General features: G+C 41.6%; 2 protein-coding genes across 2 annotated transcripts in view; one reads left to right on the top strand and one right to left on the bottom strand.

The window, feature by feature from the left end:
- VPS35 (VPS35 retromer complex component) overlaps window positions 1-17,072 on the top strand; it is a 24,252-nt gene extending 7,180 nt beyond the window's left edge. The window contains exons 3-17 of the mRNA XM_059857029.1: window positions 1,143-1,239; window positions 1,745-1,868; window positions 3,170-3,352; window positions 3,655-3,868; window positions 4,601-4,684; window positions 5,109-5,218; window positions 8,226-8,322; window positions 8,414-8,562; window positions 9,059-9,266; window positions 9,776-9,931; window positions 11,548-11,670; window positions 12,548-12,727; window positions 13,866-14,105; window positions 14,800-14,943; window positions 16,181-17,072. Coding sequence (XP_059713012.1) covers window positions 1,143-1,239; window positions 1,745-1,868; window positions 3,170-3,352; window positions 3,655-3,868; window positions 4,601-4,684; window positions 5,109-5,218; window positions 8,226-8,322; window positions 8,414-8,562; window positions 9,059-9,266; window positions 9,776-9,931; window positions 11,548-11,670; window positions 12,548-12,727; window positions 13,866-14,105; window positions 14,800-14,943; window positions 16,181-16,360 — 2,289 coding nt within the window. The 3' untranslated portion in view covers window positions 16,361-17,072. The remainder of the gene's footprint in view (window positions 1-1,142; window positions 1,240-1,744; window positions 1,869-3,169; window positions 3,353-3,654; window positions 3,869-4,600; window positions 4,685-5,108; window positions 5,219-8,225; window positions 8,323-8,413; window positions 8,563-9,058; window positions 9,267-9,775; window positions 9,932-11,547; window positions 11,671-12,547; window positions 12,728-13,865; window positions 14,106-14,799; window positions 14,944-16,180) is intronic.
- On the bottom strand, window positions 16,968-23,094 carry LOC132332591 (histamine H3 receptor-like). Its single transcript, XM_059857038.1, has 3 exons — window positions 22,814-23,094; window positions 22,580-22,746; window positions 16,968-20,422 (listed from the first exon to the last, which is right to left on the bottom strand). Exons 1-3 carry the CDS (start codon window positions 23,037-23,039, stop codon window positions 19,535-19,537), a joined length of 1,281 nt encoding a protein of 426 aa, XP_059713021.1. The 5' UTR covers window positions 23,040-23,094; the 3' UTR covers window positions 16,968-19,534.

Here is a 23,094-nt window from a genome sequence, read left to right as displayed (position 1 = left end):
GATGTCCCTTTATAATTTACATGCTTACATTCAAGTAAACCTAAGATGAACTTTATTATGAGATTATTGTTTATGCCCACCATTCTGTTGGTTTTTTTTCATGTAGCTTTTTCTTGGTGTGACTGTCAGACTGAGAGGCTGCTGATGAATTACCTGCTACATAGGATCAATTTTGTACTGATTAACTGTGGACATACATGTGAATTCTTCTGTGACTGGAAAACACCACGGGCTAGTGTTGTGCTGAGATTTTTGTCTGGGAGTTGTAGCCAATTCAGGCAGATTATGTAATCACACGTAGCTTTCTCGGGTTTGAGAAGCCTCAGCTTTTATTTGGAGAAACTGCTTAAAGTTGCAATGAAAACTTAAATATTCCCATATGTTCTCATGTGGTTAGCCAAACCAGCTTTGTTTGCAGCCAAATGACAGTAGCAAGAAGTGTAACACCTCTTCCAGTTTTGTGCTTAGTGGAATGCTTTGGAAATCTTCAAGTAGCTGCAGCTGTGCTTTTCACTGCTATCTGTGATTAAGTGGCAGTATAAATACACTAAGTGGATCACTAGCAATTCTTTTTGTCCTCCCTCAAAACTTACTGCTGCTACTTATGATGGGTTGCTCAAGTCTGTAAAAGTGGCAGATTAGAGGTTTGTGGTTGTATCCTTTGATGCCAGGTGATTAAATGCACCAGAAGTGTGAGTTAGATGCAGACTAGTAAGGGCTGGCTTTCAGTGAGGTGTTCTTTGTGGGTGAGAAGGAGGGGAAGGTGATGATGGCAGTGTGTATTGTCTGTCTCCTGGAGCTTTCTAGGAGATCTTTGAGATCTGAGCAAAACAACAGACCAGACTTGGAGGAGGGGAACATGTTCTGTTTTGCTTGCTGGATAGAATCTGAGTGTTGAGTGGAGATCGCTGCATAAGCAGAATGATTTCAGATTTTTCTACCATTAGCAGTGTGATTTATTACTGTAGCTCTGTGTTCAGATGCATCTTCTTATCACCTCAGGTAAAATGTTCACTAAGCTAGCATGGGAGGTGTAGTATAAGCTAGATATTAAATCACTTGAGATTTTCTTTTCATAGATAAAAAATCCTGCATTTGCCTAGTGTCATTTCTAACAGACTTTTCTCTTTCCTTCTCTGAAGGACAAGAACAAGCTCATGGATGCTCTGAAACATGCTTCCAACATGCTTGGGGAGCTGCGGACTTCAATGTTATCTCCAAAGAGCTATTATGAGCTCTGTATCCTTTCAGGAGGAAGCTAATAGTTGAAATGTATTTGGAATGCAATATTCATCTGCTTTTTTTGGTGCAATGGTATCTTGTGTCAGATACTCATTAGTACTTTTCTCCTCAGAATTCAATTATGTGTATATTTTGTAGGAGAATATGCACTTTGCTCACGGTTTAAGTTCAGTTTTTCTCTCTGGTATAAAACAGGTCTCTATTGTCTTTCATATCTTCCTCTGGGAAGTTTCAGGAGTCTAATTCTAAAAACAAGATCAGCTCTTTAAAACAACTCTTTTATTCCCAGTTTTATTCCCTTTTCAAATATGCTAAAAATTGATCAAAGGTTTGAGGTTAATTTTGCACATTTATTCCAATCATGATTACTGTTCAGAAGTACTGCCTGCTTGGGCATATTTGTATTTGGTACAGCATCTTTATTCCTGGGTGTGAATGAGCAAATTACTGTGAAAATTTGTTGTACCCATTCTCCCTTACAATCCTTAACTATGAGGAAAAGACATGGCAATTTCTGATGAGCTACACTACTTGGAAGTCTACCTGACAGATGAATTTGCCAAAGGCAGGAAAGTGGCAGACCTTTATGAGCTAGTACAATATGCTGGAAATATCATTCCAAGACTGTAAGTGTGTATATGTTGGTTTGTGACTTTGTTTGCTTTTTCTTTTTAAAATTGGTGAATAGTTGTCCTGCTCTGGGTTCAGGCAGTGATTGCTTTCTCAATCAGTTTAAAATGGTCAATAGTATTTCTGCCTATCTGGAGTGGATTGCTGTGAAACCTCTGAGATGAGGCCCAGAGTGCAGGTGCAGGTCAGTTCTTCCTGCTAGTGTGTTAATTTTGCCTGTGACCAAGATGAGAGCACTTCAATCTTGGAATGAAGTTGGATTTTGGGCAAAGAGCTGGTCAGTGGAAGATAACCAAGTACCATGCTCTGATCAGGGAGCTTGACTCTGCATTTATTAACTGTTTCAGTTATCTGAGGATCTAGATTTTAACCTTTTCCCACACAGCAGTTGCTTCATAATTTTCTGCCTTTTTAGAGAATAAGAAGTGTGAGAAGGAAGCCAAAAGTTTGTGGCTTTGCTATTAGAGTCTTTGTGTTTCTGAATTTATTTTTTCTTTTGGCAAAGTGTTAGCTTGCCAGAAATGATACTTGGAGGCCTGCGAGGCTTATATTTAAATATGTGACTGTTGAGCTGCAGTACATCTTTGACATAGTCACTTTTGGGATTTAGGTTTTGCTTGATACTCAAGTTTTTCATTCCTGACCTTATCTTCATGCCAGGAAGAGGCTCTGGACACACCAGACTGCATCTTCATGCAATTTCTGGAGTTTGGCTGATGGCTACCACAGGGTCTTCACCTCTGTGTGTAACCATCAGAGTTTCTTCCTGCCTGATGAAAATTGTGGTGCTTTCATGGAGGTCCTGTGCATGGGGCACAGGAGCAGGCAGGGAGGGGTGAGGCCTCTAAACTGAATACCTGTGGGTTCTGAGTATTGTAGTTTTTTTTCTTCTAAGCTGAAGGGGAGTCCAAATACACTGGAGCAGCAATCTTCTGCATCTCACATATTCCTGCTGCCTGTTACTTGATGCAGAGGTGCTGAGGGAATGAGTACAAAGACAGTAGTTCCTATCCTGCTAGAATACAGTGTGAGAGAGGCTTAACTGCTTCCCCATCATAGGTTACTTATCTATGTGTCAGAAGTGTTTTCCAGCTTAGTGGGATGCTAGAAGTATAAATGCAGAGGAGGATAGGAGTTGAAAACTGACTAAATATCCAAAATTATGAGACCCAGGTGATAATTTTATTGGGTTTTTTGGTGCTTTGGTAATCCTGCCATAATGGACAAAAGGAACTATTGCCTTTAAGTGTGATGTTGTTACATTATGGTTTATTGTTTGACTCTGTGCCTTTTGCAGGTATCTGCTGATAACAGTAGGTGTTGTCTATGTCAAGTCATTTCCACAGTCCAGGAAGGATATTTTGAAAGACCTGGTGGAGATGTGCCGTGGAGTGCAGCATCCTCTTAGAGGCCTCTTCCTTAGAAACTATCTCCTGCAGTGTACTAGGAATATCTTACCAGATGAAGGCGAGCAAGCAGAGTAAGAAGGATGGGCAATAACTTAATAAAATTACTGTTAATAGAGCTTATTTAAATTTTCTGTGTGACTTACTTCAGATTTGAGAGAAGTAGATATGCTAGAATTCCATAGACTTGACAGGTGTTTTATCCATTAAGAATTCCCTTCTATGTTTAAATTTCCTCACAAGTGAGGATATGAACCTTTCTTGTGAACCCAGAAATCCCACCTTCTAACCTTATTGAAACTTGTATGTTCACCAGTGGCTGGAAGGATGAATACTTCTGACAAGCTTTTCTGTTCTTACCTCTGATCAATTGCAGTGAAGAAACCACTGGAGACATCAGTGACTCAATGGATTTTGTGCTGCTGAACTTTGCTGAGATGAACAAGCTGTGGGTGCGAATGCAGCACCAGGGCCACAGTCGGGACAGAGAGAAAAGGGAGCGAGAGAGGCAGGAGCTGAGGATCCTCGTGGGAACAAACCTGGTCCGCCTCAGTCAGCTGGAAGGGGTCAATGTGGAGAGATACAAGCAGGTGGGATGGCTGTCCATTCTTACTGACTTTTGCCAGCTTTTTCCAAACTAAACGAATTTGGACTTGTAGACGAGCAACTGGAAGTGTTGTAGCTTTGCTAAAAGTTCAGTAATCCCAGTGCTTCTCAAACTCTTCACCTGAGGAAAGGTTGAGAACACTGGCATACAGTGTGTTCTCAGGCCAAGGACATGATTCATACATTCTGCCCTAAATCTGTCTGAAACACTGACAAGAAATTCTGACCTTTCCTTCCTGATTCCCATTTTCCTTGCAGAATAATGGGTTGGTCTAAGGGATGTATACACATCAGGTGTTCTGGGATAGATTTCACAAGTTGTGAGGCTGTGCTTCCCAAAGCATTCAAGAGAACTGTTACTGTGTGAAATGACAGTGAAGGAAATGTATTATTTAAAAGTCTGTCCCTTGTAAGTTCTGCCATGGTGCTGCTAAGACCCTGGGTATGTGCCAGCAAAGTCAGTAGCACTGACTTATGAAATCAAAACTTGCATAATGTATGAAAAGGACAGATTTCTGAGTTCAATAGTTTTTTGGGTTTTTTTCTCTGAAGGATGGAACTGCAGAAAAATGGAGCTCTTACCAGAAAGTCTTTACGTAGAGAATCAGCTGAGAGCTGTTAGAAATTCTGTTCTGCTTGGATTTAAATGTATGTGTGAATATCAGCTTAGGAGGTAATTCTAAAATCACTGCAAGACCTTTTTCCCCCTATTCTAGATTGTTCTGCCTGGAATACTGGAGCAAGTTGTGAACTGTAGAGATGCTTTAGCTCAGGAGTACCTCATGGAGTGCATCATACAGGTGAGCTGCTTAGGTTCAGTTGCAGTGATGGGACACAGGGACACTTCTATACACTTAGTCAGATTCAGGCAGCTTTCACATCTTCCTCATGGACTGGAAGACTTCATCACTGGGACTTATACACAGTAGCTTGTTCTGTATTTTTTACCAGATGGGCAGAGTGGTGCTCCTTCTGTTGCAGTAGCTTGTAAGCATCTGAGCAGTAGTGCCGGTGTTTTGAGTTGTAATAAAGAGGTGGGCCCTCGAGTTACCCATTTGTTTTATATCTCTTGCTTCATGCATTTCCCCAGTCAAGGTCAGCTTCATAGGCCAGTGTATTTACTGTGTGGCTATCTGCTTTAGAATTATTCTGTTGCATTTTTCTTCTGTGTAACAATGGGCAAATTCAGTTTATAACTTGATGACTATTGATCTAAAACTTCAGGTTTTCCCAGATGAATTTCACCTCCAAACCCTGAACCCATTTCTCAGAGCCTGTGCTGAGCTGCACCAAAATGTGAATGTGAAAAATATAATTATTGCTTTAATTGACAGGTGAGTGACCAAGGGGGTGGAACTTGACTCAAAATTAAGTTTGTGTTGTGCACAAGCAGATGATAATTCTTCTATCATTTGAATATGTTTAATTTTTGATATTACTTCGCTGTTTCCACGTCTTTCTATGAGCTGTAATTAAACCTGTGAAGAATATTATTTCTGTAACTTCTACTCTCTGGACTCTGCTTTTACAGCTTCCAATGAAACCTGCTTTATGGACCGATTAAAACTTGTAAACAGATTAAGCCAGGAAACAGCCCGTTTAGTATTGAGCAATTTGATGCTTCAGAACTGCAGTGACAGCAGTGCCCTGCTTTGACAGCCATATCACTCATAGGTGCCTCTTGAAATCTTGAAGATCCTAATGGCTAAATCATCTGTCAGGAATACTTCACCTTGCAGGGTCAGAGATCAGAGAACATTGCAATGCTTTTTCAGAACAGAGCTAGTAGGAAATGGAACTACCTTCTTAATTCTTAGCTTGCCACTAGCATCTATACTGTTCTCTTAAAAGTGTGTTTTCCCTGTGGAGGTACTGCTTAAAACTGCTTGCACTGAGTTCAGATTTGGGGGAGAAATCATAGAATCCTTTGTGTTGGAAAAGACCTTTAAGGTCAAACTGAACTTTTAATTTGTATCCTGAAAGGAAACACAGATTTTCAGTGAGCACCTGCACTTTCTTACTGCAGAAAGGAAGTGCACTTGCATGGCTTGTCTCAGGCTGTAGAAAAGCCTTGTCCTTTGCCTTTGCACCCAGGCATGTACATCTGGTCCATGTATGGAGTTCAGTTAGCCCAGGGATCTTTGGTCCCCCTGACATTCAGCATTGGGTAGGATTGCTGTATCCTCTCTAATGCCTGCAGAGGACTTGAGTGTATTGGGCATGACTGGTAGGACTTAGGATCTTGAATTTTTTACTTACCAAGTCTGTAGTTTGTCTTCTCCAGGTTCTGCCAGATGTATACGTTCAAGACTCGGGTTTTATTGGAGTACCTTTCAGTGTTTGTGCATTTGTCAGAGACACTGTGCTGCCTTTGCTGCCTTCATACAGAATTGTTCACAGGAGTTCTTCGGTTTCCTACACTTCGATGCTGTGGCTGACATTTTTCATAATTCTGTTACTTAAAAAAAAAACCCAAAATTGTAAACCCCAAACACCACAAAACACCCAAATCCCAAATCAGTTGCCTGTAACTGATTTCTGAGACTGTCTCGATTACTTTTTAAAGAGGTCATGAGATATTTTGCTAGGCTCTTACACTGGAGTATGGCAGTGTCATTCTTGTGACAAGGCTTTCCTTGTGTAGCTTTTCCTACCCTGTTAAACTTTGGTATCACCTTCACAGTAAGTTTTTTGTGTTATGTTACAAACACCAATAAGTGACTGACCAGCAGTGACCCTCTGTCCTCCCACCCTTACACTGCTGGGGTTTGTTGGGCTGGTGTTTGTTGAAGGCTTCCAGAGCTCTCTCTTTGACCTGTAGAACAAGGGCAGAAAGGTGGCAGCATGATCTTTGTAGTGTTGCAGCTTGAGATTTTGACTGTAATGTTCCTGCCAGTGTTGGAGCATATGAGTGGATCTGTCCTTGGAATCCATGTGTGTAGGGAGGATGTTGCTCTCGTGTTTGTGTTGGAGCTGGTAGCAGCAATGGCCAGGAGCATCAGTATTGTGTACTTGAGATGTGAAGCTGCCCTGTATAGGTTGTGCCTCTTGGCATTTCTCATCTGTTTCAGCTGGCATTGGGTAATTGAATCTGAACATCAGTGACTGCTGAAGAAGCTTGTGAAAATTTTATCCTTATTCCTGTGGGGCTTTCCTGCTAAAGGAATCTCTGCAAGTAGTCTTGGTGCTTTGGGATCTTTGTTGCCTTACTAAACCATTCATGACTTTTAATTATGCTGCCATCTGCCTGCAGCTTGTTCATACCTTGTATGCATTGTAGCATTGCTGGCTTTACACTGGGCTGTTGCCAAGGAAAGCTGCCTTGTGCCTCTAAGAAAAGGCAGTGATTGTTCCTGGCTTTAGGAAGTCTGCTTCTTATCACCCTAATCAAATAAAAGAATAGTTCAATGTCTTATTTTTCCTGGCAGTGGAGTTTTTTTGCCTCCTGGTGTTTTCTTATGTGCCTCTTTATTTCAGATTGAGAATCAAAATTGAGAAACCCTGTAGAAAGATTTTTTTTTTTTAATTTAATGCAATGCCTTTTCCTAAATATTTTTGTAGTTATTTTTCTAATTCAGAGTATAATAACCTCAATAATTAGAAAGTCAAGATAGCGCTGAGCTTCTTAAGCTTCAGCTGTGGTAAGGTGTTAGTCTTCTGATAATGGTGCTTTCTGTGCTGGATCTCATTTTTGCAGAAATGGTGCTTGGCATAACTTTCTCTTAGAGATAAAAATACCTCTCGCCATCTCCTGAATGCTTGCTGGATTGCAATTTCTTGCTCCCACCCCCCAAAAACCAATATTCTTCACTTCTCCATTCTTCTTAAGTTCACTTTGTCTTTTGTTCTCTGCAAATAGTGTAAGTTACAGACATGTTGGTTGGTCTTTAGCGACAAAGAGTAGTTAGGTCAGCATATTCCTTCTGTGTGTTTTTTTTCTGGAGGCTGTTTTGTGGAGGATGCTATTGGGTGTCTAATTTCAGTAATATCACTGAATGAATAAATGCAGGATATTTACTCTACCATCATCCTACTCTATGCCTCTTTATCTGCTGGAAAAAACAGAGCACTTACTTCTAGCTGAAGAACATCAGTTAGGAAATGTCCTTCCTGTTGCTTCTTCACCTTGCCTTTTCTGTCAGCACTCTTTTTCAGGACTGATAGTTAATAGGCTCAGTTGCTCATAAGGCTTCTGACTTCCATTAATTTCCTTTTTGCTTGTAATAGAGCTTCCAAATATACCTGAAGGACATGCTTTTTCTGCCAGTCCCTCTTTCTGCTCTGTATTTGAGGAGTGGAAAAGCTATCCTGACCAAGCTGCTTTCCTTGCTCTGTCACCAGGTTAGCTTTATTTGCACATCGTGAAGATGGACCTGGTATCCCAGCAGATATCAAACTGTTTGATATCTTTTCACAGCAGGTTGCCACTGTTATACAGGTATGTTGGGTATCCCTGCATGCAGTTTTGGGGGTGTTTTTTTGCAAAATTCTGTGTTTTACTATCAGTTTCATGCTGTTTTAAATTTCAGTCTCGGCAAGATATGCCCTCAGAGGATGTGGTGTCTTTGCAAGTTTCTCTCATTAACCTGGCTATGAAATGCTACCCAGACCGTGTGGACTATGTTGACAAGGTGTTGGAGACTACTGTGGAAATATTCAACAAACTTAATCTGGAACAGTGAGTGTCTCTTGCATTTTCTTTGGCATGGCAATTAATACCCTGAAATCAGGCCTTCTGCATTTCACCACGTTTGGTGAGATAGCAGAGCCATGCTCTGGGTCTGTAAGGTCACTGCTTGTGGACCGAGCTGCAGCAGCCCTGATAAACTCCTGGCTAACCAGGACTTGCTCCCCTGTGCATAAGTTGTGCTGTACATCCATGCAATGTGTGTGCATTTTGTAGGCATCCCTCACAGCACTCTAGACTTCTGCTATTGCTGCATTTGCAGCCACACTCTGCTTCTGCTGGCAGCAACTTAAAACTTGCATTTGTTACTGCATGTCCCAAAGAGCAAGACTGACTTACTGTGGTACTTGTTTCCTTTCTCCCTTGCACCAATTTGCTTGGTGGTTGTTGTATACCTCAGAATTGATACTCTGAAGCAGACTTTAAACCTGTCTACATGTGTGAACCATTGATTAATTGTATTTTTTTTGCATATATTTTCTTTTAGTATTGCAACAAGCAGTGCTGTTTCAAAGGAGCTGACTAGACTTTTGAAAATCCCAGTTGATACTTACAACAATATCCTGACAGTTCTGAAACTAAAACATTTTCACCCACTCTTTGAATACTTTGATTACGAGTCCAGGAAGAGCATGAGTTGTTACGTGCTTAGCAATGTTTTGGATTATAACACAGAAATTGTGTCCCAAGAACAGGTATGATACAGTTAATTTGAAAATCTAGGTATTTAAATGATTGTTCAAAGACCTGCAAACACATTTAGTGACTTCATGCAGGGCATGCTTTGTTTCCTAGCCTGCATGCCCCTGCCTCCCCTGGCACAAGCTTTATCCTGCTTGGTAATTCTTCCTCCCGTGTTCTTAAATGTCTTTGAACATCTTACCTAACCTCATCCTAGAGGTTACTTCTGATTTACCACACCTCAGCCTAGACTGTATTCTGTTAGGTGTGAAAAAAGACCCTGAATGCCTTTAAAACTGGGTCTGCTATCTACAGAAAGCTGCATAGCCTTTGGAATCTGAATTTCCTCTGCACTGCTGTGCTGCCCTGTCCCACTTGTGCTGAGAGGTACCCTTCTTCAGGGTGTAAGGCACATATGTCTGAAGCATCACCACTGTGAGTGGCTGTAAAAATGTTCCAAATTGCTGGCTATTTATGCTTATGGACTACTGTAGTTTAAACAGAGCTTCTCTTGCCTTTACAGGTTGATGCTATCATGAATTTGGTATCCACGCTGATCCAGGATCAACCAGATCAGCCTGCTGAAGATCCTGACCCTGAGGACTTTGCGGATGAGCAGAGTCTTGTGGGGAGATTTATTCACCTGCTGCGTTCTGATGACCCTGACCAGCAGTACCTGGTTGGTGACTGGTGCTTCTCAATGTCTGTGCTCTCTGAACTGTCTCAGTTCTTGCTTTATTGGCTGTACAAGACTTGAAGCTGGGAGCTGGGGCATCACTGCTCTGGCACTACAAACTCAGCAGAGAACATTATGTATGACACCTTTAGTGGTAGGATGATATGTTGTTTATTCAGAAAAAGCAGATGAGGACTTAAGCATTTGTTGATTGAAAGTTTTCATCCCATGAGGTGGCAACTGTGTATTATTTTGTGGAACTCCTAATGTTCTGACAACTTCATATAATGATCTATTGAAAACACAGCAAGTGCTATTTGGAGTACTGTGCTATTTGTGTATTTTGATAACAACGGAATGCAAAAAACCTCAAAATACAGCTTAGTATGTTTGGCCTTAGGGATTTTAATTTCTGTAAGGATGGGGTCTTCATACAGCATGTAGTGTCCTGCTTGGTTCCACATGCTTTTCCTCTGCTCGGTCCATCTGTAGCAGTAGATTTAACATGTCCTTGAAATCTGTGCATTATGGTACTTGTAATGGTTTGAGTTCATCTGTGGCAGCTTAATGTAGTTCTGTTGTTAATCTGCTATATCTGGCTTTAGGGAGGTCACTTAAACTTCAAATAAACTATCTTGAAGTGTGTGTTAGAGTAGAGGGCCAGGGATATTCTGTCTATGCCAGATCCATTGCAGAAGCTGGCAGAAGCTGTGCTGGAGTTGGATCTGCTGCAGATGGCTGTTAGCTCACGTCAGTCAGGCCTGCTTAGAGACTACTGTGAACTTAGTTTGTGCCTGAAATAAATGTCACACTGTATAAACAGTGAGAATAGAGCAACAGAATAAAGTGCAAGCTATGCATAACACAACTAGCATTGATTTAGCTTGGCTTTAAGGACTGGTATAAAAAACTCTTCCTTGAAGTGTAATGATACTTGTATAATGGGGAGAAGAACAACTTTACAGGAACTGGAGTCAGTTGTGTTTCAGGACCTTATTACTGGAGTAAAGCAGAAAGGTGGTTTTTTGGTTTTGTTTTTTTCTTATTGAGAGCAACGCTTCCCTCAAAGGAATGCTGGCACCAAGGAAATTATTATGTCTATTCCAAAAGAATTTACATAGCTAGAGATGTTGAAGCTGTTTCTGAAAGTCTGTCTTTCACATCTAGCAGTGCTTTGCTTTCATCACGTTGACCCCCTTTAAATGCCATCAAAGGCCTTGTCACATTATCATTTAGGTACAATTCTATGAGCTACTTAACACCTTTTACTAGTAATGCTTAATAGCTCCCTCAGCATGGCAAATGCTTGCATCAAATTTTTCTACAATGCAGCAGCAGCAGGAAAAATCCAAGGTTATAGGATTTTCACAGTATCTCACTTTAAGTTATGCATTCTGTGTGGAAGAGATACGAAATGCAAATTCAAACAGCCTAGTCCAAGTGTATTAGCCAGAGTGGCTAACCAGTGTGTAATGGGTGATTACAGACTTCTGTATATTCAGGTTATTTACATGAAATCTACATCTAATCTAAGAACAGGTTAAGGGTGGGGCACTGAGCTTCCCTTGAGTGCGTGTTCTTGTGTAGGATTCTCTGAGCTCACAGTGCTTCTGTTCCAGATCCTCAACACTGCCCGGAAGCACTTTGGGGCAGGGGGGAACCAGCGCATCCGTTTCACGCTGCCGCCCTTGGTGTTCGCTGCCTACCAGCTCGCTTTTCGCTACAAAGACAACTCCAAAGTGGTAAGTTCACCTCTAGCTTGCTCTTCTTGTATGCTTGCTTGGCTTTTTCTTGAAAATGCATTTTGACTGGCTGCGTAAGTATGCTCAGACTTGATACAGAAGGCTAGTTTTGTTTGGGTTTTTTCTCGAGGTTTGAATGCTTTTTAATTTAATGGAGATTTTTATCAAGTCATAGTAAATTACTTGAGTAGTTGAGAAGTAGAAATTGGCTAGTTTTGTTTATTCATTGAGGTGACTGATTATGTGCCTTTACTGGAGACCTGATGGCATGAAACTGATTTAAATCTGAATATTGAAATTCATCAATTTCTAAATTGTAGCTGTGTTATTGTAACGTTTCTAAACCTAAAAAAAAGCACTTGCTTTAACTTATGTGGTAGTAGTAAAAGTGTACATTAAAATAATGACTTATCCATTTTGGCTCTTAAGTGCTTTCTGATTGAGATAGTTACCTTTAATATGTATTTCCTTTATTGTGGGTGTTATGTTGTGAGGAAATAAGTTTAAATGTTAAAATACTCTTTAAAATGAAGGTTTTAAAATTCTCTTCCGCTTCTGATTGCTCCAGACTGAACAGAATTTTTTTCCCCTTGGCTAACTAGGCTTTTGCTCAGTTATGTGCTAAGCATAGCTGTCTGAACTGCAGTTCAGTGTAGGCTTCTGAAGAAAGCTCTTATGAGCTAGTAGGAAAAATGGGTGTGAAATTTTTGTAAATGCAAGAAATACTTTGTGCAGACCTGCTGAAGCCAATGCTGTACTGCTAGAGTGCATCAGAGAGCAACAGATGGGAGCACTTAACAGATCTTAGAACAATTGAGATTCCCTTTTCCTTGTAGCAATACTGTTGTTCAAGCTGGTACTTGCTTTTCTTGTCTAGGATGACAAATGGGAAAAGAAGTGCCAGAAGATCTTCTCATTTGCTCATCAGACCATCAGTGCTCTGATCAAAGCAGAGCTGGCAGAGCTGCCTCTTCGACTCTTCCTGCAGGGAGCACTGGCTGCAGGAGAGATTGGCTTTGAGAATCATGAAACTGTGGCCTACGAGTTCATGTCCCAGGTGAGTGTCCAACTGTTAGAGCTGGTGTCCTCTGCTGCCTTTGATTTGATTTGGGTAGGTTTGCTGTACACTGAACCATTTGGTGTGATTAAAACACCTGAAATGATGGACAGCCAGTGTAGAAACTCCTCATTTCATTCTTGCTTCCCAGGCTGCTGTGGAATTAAGCTCCATTGCTACTGATTTGAATACTCAGTCTGACAACAGTGGTATGTTGCAATGCTGCCTCCTGCTCGTGTAGTTGGCTCACTGGAGGAGTGTAGTTTCTCAGCATAAAATGCTCCTTCACTGCTTCTGTCTCCAGCTCCTGATATCCAGCTGGTATTGCCCTGACCACAAGCACTCTTTGGAAGTTTTCTAAAATCTGCAGTGTTCACAACTGCTATGCTGGGCTTTGCCATTTAAAATCCTTGTATTGGAACCTATTATAAACTACTCTGAAAATCTATTTGAACTTGTAACTTGGTCTTAAGCCTTACTTGTTGCAAAAACTTTCCCCTCCTACCCATCACATAAAGAACCAATGTGTTCCATGTTATCCATGCTGTAGCTTTGTCCTAATCTTTCCTCTAATACTGCTACTAAATGCATGTTTTTAAACAGAGTTGCTGATAAGCTGGGTTTGCTCACTGTGTTGTAGCAGTTGCTGTTGTAGCACAGTTGTGACCATGAGAGCAGCATGGCAATGATGTACTTTCCATTAGAAATACAGTTCAAGATTTGTCAATTCTTCATCCATGTAGCAGCAGTGCAAGTGCTTTTCTTACCTACTCTGTAATCACTGACCTGCTGTGAACTTCTGCTCTGCTGTTTTGTGTGTTTCAAAGAACCAAATCTTCGTCAAGGACTGTTTCTGCTGCTGAAGTTCTGTGTCTGAATAATAGGTGCTTGAATGAGGAAAAACTCAATCTTCAGATTTTATGTGGCATCACACTTATTTGCTGTGACTACTTGAATACTATTTCTTGTAAGACTTTCTCTGGACTGTAGATTTTACACTCTACATGAAAGATTTTTTTTTTTACCCTGCCTTTAACAAATGCAAAACTGGACAGTTTCTTGCTGTGTGAGTAGCAGGTGTGATTTTTTTTTTTTTCCTGATGTGTTCTGATTGAGTCTTGCTTTCTCCCTTGTCTAGGCCTTCTCTCTATATGAAGATGAAATCAGTGACTCAAAAGCACAGCTGGCTGCAATCACCTTGATAATTGGGACATTTGAGAGGATGAAGTGCTTCAGTGAGGAGAACCACGAGCCTTTGAGGACTCAGTGTGCACTGGCAGCCTCCAAACTCCTGAAGAAGCCAGACCAGTGCCGAGCTGTGAGCACTTGTGCCCATCTGTTCTGGTCTGGCCGAAACACTGACAAGAATGGAGAGGAGGTAAGAACAAAGTGACAGCAGTGGGACACATCCTGCCTCAGTAACAGTTCTGCCTTCCTTCTGTAGACGCTTCTAAAGTAGATACATTGGTGATGTAGGTTTGGTTAGAATTCATTCTAATACATGACACTTCTAAAACTCCCTGGAGTGTAAACTGCATAAATAAAAACATGGAGGAAACTCTAATTTAAGGGTGGAAGTACCAGGCAAGCTTTTGAGTGTCAGCTAGGTAAAGGCTAGTTGACTGGGCTGCACTTTGCTTGTATTTATTATATTAGCTCAGTTTGCATGTGAACTACTGAACTTCCAAATTAGATACAAGCTGTTGAAGTAAAGGTAAAAAAATCCTCACTGTTCTTCAGGGCTTGTCACATAAGCTGTTGTAATTTTAAAGAGCAGTGTTTGAAACATATTTTTCAAAGTGTACATTATGGTACATGCTACAAAATTGAGTTAATTGATCTCATAATTGAAGGCTTTCAACAACTGTTCATGCTGCTGTGTGATTTAATAAAATCTAATGTTGGTGGCAGTCAGGCAGGGTGGGCTTCAGTGACGGCTTGCTCTCTGCAGTTGGTGTAGTTTAGTGTTTCTGTGGCAGACCCCCAGGAAATGCTGTGTGTGCCAAGGGAAGAGATTCTAGAGTTCCCTAAGGTTCTTTGATTTCTTGTAACTTTGGTGTTTTCCCTTCTAGCTTCATGGAGGAAAGAGAGTGATGGAATGCCTAAAGAAGGCTCTGAAGATAGCAAATCAGTGCATGGACCCTTCTCTGCAAGTCCAGCTTTTCATAGAAATTCTGAATAGATATATCTATTTTTATGAAAAGGAAAATGAGGCGGTGAGTGGAAATCCATTCTCTGTTGCATATTTTTTAAAGAATGTTTCTTTAAGCTCTTCATTCACACTTACAACCACAAATTCTCTTCAGCTTGCCCTCTAGCCTCATGAGAGGCACAAGTTCTTGTGATAAGAGAGGAGTCAACTTGTTGTGCTAGTAAAAGTATTGGATTAAACTTGGTTCTTCTCACACTGGGGGGAAATGTTTGCAGTTTAGTTACGAATTTAAATATTGTGAGACTTGTATACCTAAAATACTTTAGATTAAAACTTACTTGAACTTACATGAGAAAGTAGTAGGATTCTAGCTTTAGAGGTACCAAACATAATGTGTACATAAGGCAAAGAAAATTCTTTACAGGTGTTCATGGTCACTGCTGACTCTACCAGGTTGGTGTAAGCTTTAATTTCTCAAAATAGGTATAACACCATATGTACTCAGCTTAAATTGTGTGTGTGTATAATCTGAGATAGTTACCTGATCCATCTTCTGTTAGCAGGTAAAGGAGAGTTATGCAGTTTGAAAAACCTGCTTGGTCAAGTAGAGATCAGTGTCTTCTCTGATGTCATTGATTGAGACCAGACATTAAAGAATACCCTGCAGTTCTGTGAGAAATCCTAAAGAAATTTGAGGGATTTGCTGACTTTCCAGTAACTGAACTGGCTTCTCAGTATAGGGGTGCTCTAGTATAGGAGATGCTGTATCTGATGGAGATGAAAATAAAGCTTTGACTTTCAAAGCACTTGGCAGATAGAAAAATACTCTGGATACTCTGGTGGCCTGCAGTGCATTTTGTGTAGTGCTGAACTTCAGCCCGTAGGCAGCCATGGCTTGTTCTCTAAGAATAACTTTAAATCTGATATTACCATCCTGACTTCTATAAGAAACAATTATCTCATAGTGCATATACAGTCTGATTGTGTGGGCCATTTGTTCGAAGCTTTTTAAATTTGTATTGAATACACTGGAAAGAAATGCTGTTGGAATAGTTACCAAGCTGTCAGGCTAGTGACAAGTTTTTCACCTTTGCTGGGATGGGGGAATTTCCACAGAACTCTGCAATTGGAAGGATCCTGTGCAGAACCAGGGAAGGCAGTCCCCAGCAGTTTGCCTACAGTCTTACCAGCATTTTGAAGGGTTGTCCAAATACAGAGAGCTTAAAGACAAGGCTGTTCAAACTAATGTCTGTGCACTTGTACACAGGTGATGTTGATGACTTCTGTTTTATGTTCTGTAGGTGACAATTCAGGTTTTGAATCAGCTTATACAGAAGATCAGAGAAGATCTCCCAAACCTTGAGTCTACTGAAGAAACAGAACAAATTAACAAACACTTTCACAACACACTGGAGCACTTGCGTCTGAGGAGGGAATCACCAGAATCTGAGGGGCCAATTTATGAAGGTCTTGTTCTTTAGAAAGACACTCACTGTACCTGTTTTCATTTACATACCATGGTTTTTTTTAAGATAGGTTCCTAGGTTGTGCCTTTCAGAAATGTCAAGTTAACATTCATGTGTTCAGTCTGGCACTTCAAACACTTGTGTTGAGTACTCTAACAAATTTGGAAGGTTGGACCAGCAACTACAGGTTTCATCAGTTAGCATGGCTGAAACTTTCTTTGAAATCCATGTGACATGGTAGGGCTCTTCAGTTCTGATTTCTCTTCTGTCTGTTCACTGTTGCTTCTGTAGCACTAGAGCTCTAAACTGGCAGTAACTGTCAGCTGAAACTGTGTCTGATCCTTACAGAGCATCAGATTTTTGGGATTATTGTATGTCAAATTCTGCTTGTGCTTTTCTTTTAATGCGAGTTAAGACTAAGTGTAATATTTTTCCCTAAAACTAGAATATATTAATGCATGTTTGGAGAGTTTTAAAGTACCATGTTCAAAAACAGAAGTTATATTTTGCATATTAAGGCTCTGTGACATTCAGTGAGGGCCAGTACTGTGCACAGGGCATATTTATCAAGATAATTTTGTTCCAAATAGTATAAAAAAATAGAGAAATTGCAATCTATATAGATATGTATAACCTTCATTACTGTAAATTTAGGGGAAAATGCATTACACAAGTTTATTCAGTATCATGATTTTGCACCGGTGAAACAATAAAGTTGCTATTAACACCTGTTGTTTCATGTCTCTTCAGAGCCCACTGTTGAACCCAAAGCTAATGTTAAGCCTTCTGATGAAAGTGAAAGAAATTTGGTTTTGTAGGGACAGAAGAACCAAGGCAGTTACCCTGGCTGAGCTGGGCAGCTGCTGGCATTGCTAATGTGGGAGTTTGTGATACAAAGCCAGTGTTTCTCCACGTGGTGCTGAGATTGTGTGCTCACATTTCAGAATGTTTTTAGGACATGCTTGGAGTGAGGAAGAATCCCACTGGATTCTGTGCCAGAGAGTGACAATTGAATGACAGTGCTGTAGGGAACTGAGCAGCAGAGCACAGCCAGTGGCAGCTGCTGCTCAGCTGGTCCTGTCCATGGGTTAATGCTGGTTGCTGGAAGTTCTGACCTGTCTGGTTTGCCTTGGCTGAACGTGGTGTTCTAAAGATAACTGATTGCATTGCATTACTCCTTGAATGACCACTGTTTTCTGAAAATGTGTCCTGCCTTGATTGGATATTAAATGAGATTTTGGTGGGATTGTCTAGTAATTTAGTGCTACCTGTTTTCTGAAAAAGGCAAATACAATCCTAGGAAACAATTGCAGAGTAGACAACAATTAGATCATTAATATACTGATGAATAAGTCTGGCTTGGAAGGGAGGAGGAATAAATAGGGAGAGCATTTAAAGGCTTTACTTCCCCAGGTTTAAAACTGATGCTGATTCAAAAGTCTTCATGTTGCTCTGTATCTGTTGAAACTGTTCCTCATAGTAGAACTATTAAGCTGTTTTGTTATAGCACATCCATAGCAGAATGTGGTGATTATGTTCATGTGGATATGTTCGTAGTGTAGGGATATGCCCTCCTAGTTTACAGTATTTGCTAACCATGTCTGTTTAGTCCTCAGTGTCAGTCCTCGTAACTTAGGAAGTGTCTTTGAAATACCAGTTTTGCAGTTTCAACTGCAGTTACCCAAATGTTGTAGACTGGTGCTTTTTCACCCTCTCCCACTTGTTAGGGCTACACAGTTAGGACTCTTCCACAGCTCTTAATTAGTTTTATTGAAAGTTTACAAAGAAAATAACTTTACTGCCTGTAAACTTTAAGATAATTGTATTACCATGCATTTTGACTATGGCAGTGGACAATTAGAGCTGTTCAGTAACTATCACCTGTCAGCAAAGGAAAGCATCTGTTATGTAGTAAATGTTGGTGATGGTGGAACAAAGGTGTCTGATTAGTGATGCTCAATGTGACACCTTGTGGGACAAATCTACTCCAAATTCAGAATCAGTTAGTTGTGTGAGCTGCTCCTGTGGCACAGGCACAATGGCAGAGACTCTTGGGCTGTAGCAAGGCTGTAAATTGTAACAGACTTGGAGTCATGCCACTCATGATGCATAACCTGGGAGATATCTCAAGACTTGAAGTGGTGCTTTCTTGACCACCAATGACTTGATGGATGGAAAGATTCAGTGGGTGGGGTAGGGGAAAGTTTTGTTGTGGTTTTTTTTTTTTTTTTAATCTAGCCAGAAGTAGTAAAGGTCCAGCTGTAAATGTTTTAAAAAATTACTGGAAGGGAAGTTTACCTAAAGCTCTGTCATGGATCTCATGCACTATTTAGTGTACTCTGTCCTTACAGCAAAGCACAGAGTAATACCCTCAGCCCTGTAAGAAGTGGAGTTTTGACCTCAGTAGGTTGCTGCCCATACAGAATCCTGGTGGGGTGCTGCCCATACAGAATCCTGGTGGGGGGCAGGAAGTCACTGCTGAGGGAGGGAACTCCTAGTGAAACTCTTCCAGTGTGTAAGTTACCAATTCTTGTATCTCCTATTAAAAAGCTCAAAACCCTTTTATACTTCTGTTCCTGGACTTTGTTGTACTAAATATTCCACCTCTTCTATTTCCATCACCTTTTCCCTCACATCAGTTCTCCCTTACCTGCTACAGTTGCTCAGCTTCTCTGGTAACATTCTTTGTTGTGCTGCCTCCTGTCCCATGCTTTTCCTGTATTTTTATCTTTGGTCATGCCTTGTCTGGCTTGCCACTAAGTGGAGGCAGGGAAAGCATCCTAGACTTAACAACTGAGATTTTTGATGTCTTGAAGTGGGTTTGGGATAAGATATGACAGATCTAAGACTAATGTTTTATGAAATTCCAGCAATATTTACAGTTATTAAAAGTGAGAGCCTGAACTCTAATTATTAGCCATGAAAGTTATTTTTTGTTTTCAACACTAGTGCAGCATTACCAGAAAATACAGTGTTGCTGTAATTTCCCAAAGAGCTTTGAAAAATGACCTTTCTTTTCATTGCTGTGATTTTCCCAGCTACATGGATGACTGTATTTCTACATATTCATAAATATCTACACTTCTGCCTACTTACCAGTATTCCACAAATATTTGCAGGTATTGCAATACTTGCTTTCTGGTATTCCCACCAAATAAAATATGTACTAATTTTCAGCCTTCCTACTTTTTACATCAAAATGTCAGGATGAATTTTGGCTTTTCGTGGACACAGGAGTTTTATGAAGGCTTTCCTAAAGCTCATGTGGCACAGTGGGTAGAGAACAGGGTTAATGGCTGAGTTCACCCACAGGAGCCAGAATGAGATCTCATAGAGGGAGTAGTGCACACAGTGCCCATGGCAGGCTGCCCTGATGATCATCAGGAGTGTGTATGGAGCCCAGCACAAGCCAAACACACAGACAATAACTGCTAAAGACTTTGCTACTCTTTTGTCCCTGGAAAGTCTGAATCTGTTTGCCATAATGTTAGCAACGTCCACTTTGCTGCTGGGCTGGCCAAGGCTTTCTGTTGCTTTGCAGAAGCCATTCCTGGGAGGCCTGGTCTTTACATCCACCTGGAGGGGTGGAAGGTCAAGACTGGCACTCACAGTGGATGGCTGATTGCCAAGCTCGGCCGAGGCCTGAAGCCCTGGAGCCTTCCCTGGGGGAAGAAGGCTGCTTGTTCTCTTCTCATGTTTGTCTCTGTTAGCTGGCTTTACAAAAAACACAGAGTGTTCCCTTTTTTCCCCCTGGAAATTCATTTCACAGTCCTCTTGACCCAGTGAGAGGTTCTCATTTCGGAGCAATGTGCGTTTCCTGATGTTAAGGTAAATACTTAAGTTAAAGTACATAACACTGATGAAAGGTGTAAAGAATTCAACAGTAGAGGCAATCATTAGGAAATACCAGTTGTAGAAGAATTCTGCATGACATTCTCCTTCAGGGAGGATGCTCTTTTGGGCAATGTGCTCCCAACTGAGGATGGCTGGCCCGTAGAGGAGAAAAGCAGCAATCCATACAGTCATCATCTTCAGTACTGCATTTCTGGTCATCCCTTGCTGAGCCCTGTAGCTGACCTGAGGGACAAAAGTCACACACATTACACATCTCCCATGTGGCTGCTTTGGAGCATGGCCCTCTCTGTCACTTGTGAGGGCTGGTGAGAGACTGGTTTTGGGATGCGGGTTTTTAGACCAAGCTTACTGGTATCACAGAAGAGTTAGTTCTGAAATATGCTTTCCAAGAAGCCTTATCAAGGTGATTGGATAAGTTCTGAGAAGTGCGTCAGATCTTAAAAGCTTGAAAACCAAGTCTCCTTCAAAGCAAATAACCACCGCTCTTCCCAGAACTGGCTGTCACCAGTTTCATATTTAATTGCATTAGCTGTGATACCTGTTTACAGAAGGGTTAAAAACATTTATTGGACTCTTTATTTGGAATTTTTAAATCATTTGGAATATTTAAAAGTGTTTGAATTCACAGAGTATCAGGCAAGTTCTTTTATTTCTATTTTGTAAAGATACTCTCTCTTAATGTGAAAATCACACAAAAAATTTACTCTATAACACCTTTTTCTCTTTGATATACTTAATTTCATTCTTTCATGAAGTACCTAAAGAATTCCTGTTTGCAGTTAAGGTGTATAGATGGAGTGTTGTGTTCTGCAAAGTGCTTTACAGGAGAATAGCGGATTTCTGTTATTTAGAAAATAGAGAAGCTAAGGTGCAGAAATGATGTGTCACTAATACTGAGCCAGTAAGCCATATCAGCAATGGAATTAATCAGAATTAATCAGTCAAGATCATCTCTATTTCTGATTCTCTGGAATGTTTATCCCTGAGGACAGATACTCATGTAGTGGCTTCGAATTCACCCCTCACATCTCCACAGCAGCCACACAGCCTTTGGAATATGAAATTCTTCAATTCTGTACAGGGTTCATGTTTACTGCCCCCATCTGTGGGCCTTGATCTCCACAGCCAGTGCTGTTCTGGTAGAGGAGCCACAGAGCTGAGGAAACCTGAGTGTGTCTGAACTTGGTCTGATTTTGCAGTCCTTAACAAAGCTATGAATGATTTCAGGAGCACTCTTGGAGGAAGTTACTATTTTCATTGAGATGGAGAATAATTTGGTACTTCAGAAAGTCCTGCTTATATGTTCTCATTCTGCCCTAACCCAACAGTCATTTTCTGTACTCTTGCTTGGGGAGGGTTTTTTACATGAGGGATTAATTTGAAGTATTTTGAAGTGGATGATTATTTTCATTTATTATGACCAGTTTCCATTTCTGTTTCTGAAACCGTCTAGTTTATATATTTATACTATGTGCATAGTCATGAGAGATTGGTTTATGAAAGAAAAATTCATGGCTAATTCAGAACCTAGAAAATAAAGGAATTCTGAGTGTTGACTGTAAAGAATTAATCTGTTCATTTCTCCCTCTTCAAAAAGAAGTTGGTTAAATTGCTGTACTGATTCTGCAGTCTCTCTTTGTACTTTTTGTGATTTAAATGAGCAACAAACTTAAAAGAACACTTTAAGAAACTGGGTGGAACTGACCAAGAAGTGTGTGTAGAAGTGTGAAACCTATTAACAGGTGAAATGTGTTATTTTGACACCATCCAAAATACTTTGAGGCATTATGGTCTAGGTGTAAATTAGGTGCACAGTCTAATCTTCCTTCTTTAATAGGTGGTGTGCTGCAGACACGACTTGAGCTATTTTTGTGGCCATTACACAGAAATGGCATTTGCATCCTGTGCAAGATGTTAATTTATAATCTGCCACTTTTGACCCATCACAGCCGTACACATCCAGTTCCCCTGAGAGTTTGACACCCAGTGTAAGCAGGTCTCTGCCTGTGGGCTATCAAGGGGGCACGGCCGTGTCCTGAGGGAGCAGCTCTGCTTCAGCTGGGTAATACTTTAAAGCTGATTCAAGATGCAGCTGGGGAGGAAATAAGTACACCTTGTTCCCCATGCAGACACAGCCTGTGCCTGTTTGTAAAGCAGAGTACCTCTTCCACTGTAAAAGTGAGAAGGAAATGCATTTCTGGCAAAGCCGATCACTCCCAGAACTATTTCCAGGACTGAGAGAAGCTCGCCCCTGTCTCATGTGCTGTTCGAGAGAGGCTCAAGGTCGTTGGAAGCCAGGTGCCCTAAGCAAACCCCCGTGCCTGGAGGGGCAGCCCTGGAGCCCCTGCCGCCCCGCTGCACCCCCTGCCCAGCCCTTACCGCTCTGGTGACACAGATGAACCTGTCGAAGCTGATCAGGACGATGTTGAAGACGGAGGCGGTGCACACCAGGTAGTCCACCACCAGCCACAGCTTACACAAGCCCCTGCCGAGCCTCCACTCGCCCGTCAGCACGTAGGGGATGTAGAGGGGGATGCAGAAGCCGCCTGCGGACAGAGCTCGGCGGTGACACGGGCGGAGCCACCCCCCGCCCCGCGGCGCCCCGGCACTCACCCACCAGCAGGTCGGCGACGGCCAGGTTCAGGAAGAAGAAGTTTCCCTGCGTGCGGAGGCTGCGGTCCACCACGAAGGCCAGAATGACCAGGGCATTGCCCAGCACCGTGGTCAGCACCAGCAGTCCCATAAGCGCGGCCAGCAGCGCGGCGGTGCCGGCGGGGAAGGGTCCGCCAGCCGCACAGGCGCTGCCGGACAGGTTGAGCCACGGCCCGTCCCGGCCCATGGTGCCGGCAGAGAGCCCGCGGCACTGTCCGGACCCGGAGCTCGGCTGCGGCACC

Source organism: Haemorhous mexicanus, chromosome 12, assembly GCF_027477595.1.
Source record: "Haemorhous mexicanus isolate bHaeMex1 chromosome 12, bHaeMex1.pri, whole genome shotgun sequence".
Taxonomy (NCBI): Eukaryota; Metazoa; Chordata; class Aves; order Passeriformes; family Fringillidae; genus Haemorhous; species Haemorhous mexicanus.
This window is presented reverse-complemented; position numbering and strand designations above follow the sequence as displayed.

What these genes read in the sequence shown, in the direction of transcription:
- LOC132332591 (XM_059857038.1), bottom strand. Translation starts at nt 23,039, where the DNA reads ATGGGCCGGGACGGGCCGTGGCTCAACCTGTCCGGCAGCGCCTGTGCG. An exon ending in CGTCGCCGACCTGCTGGTGG is followed by an intron (nt 22,747 to 22,813) that starts GTGAGTGCCGGG and finishes CTCTGTCCGCAG; the next exon opens with GCGGCTTCTGCATCCCCCTC. An exon ending in TCATCTGTGTCACCAGAGCG is followed by an intron (nt 20,423 to 22,579) that starts GTAAGGGCTGGG and finishes TTTGTCCCTCAG; the next exon opens with GTCAGCTACAGGGCTCAGCA.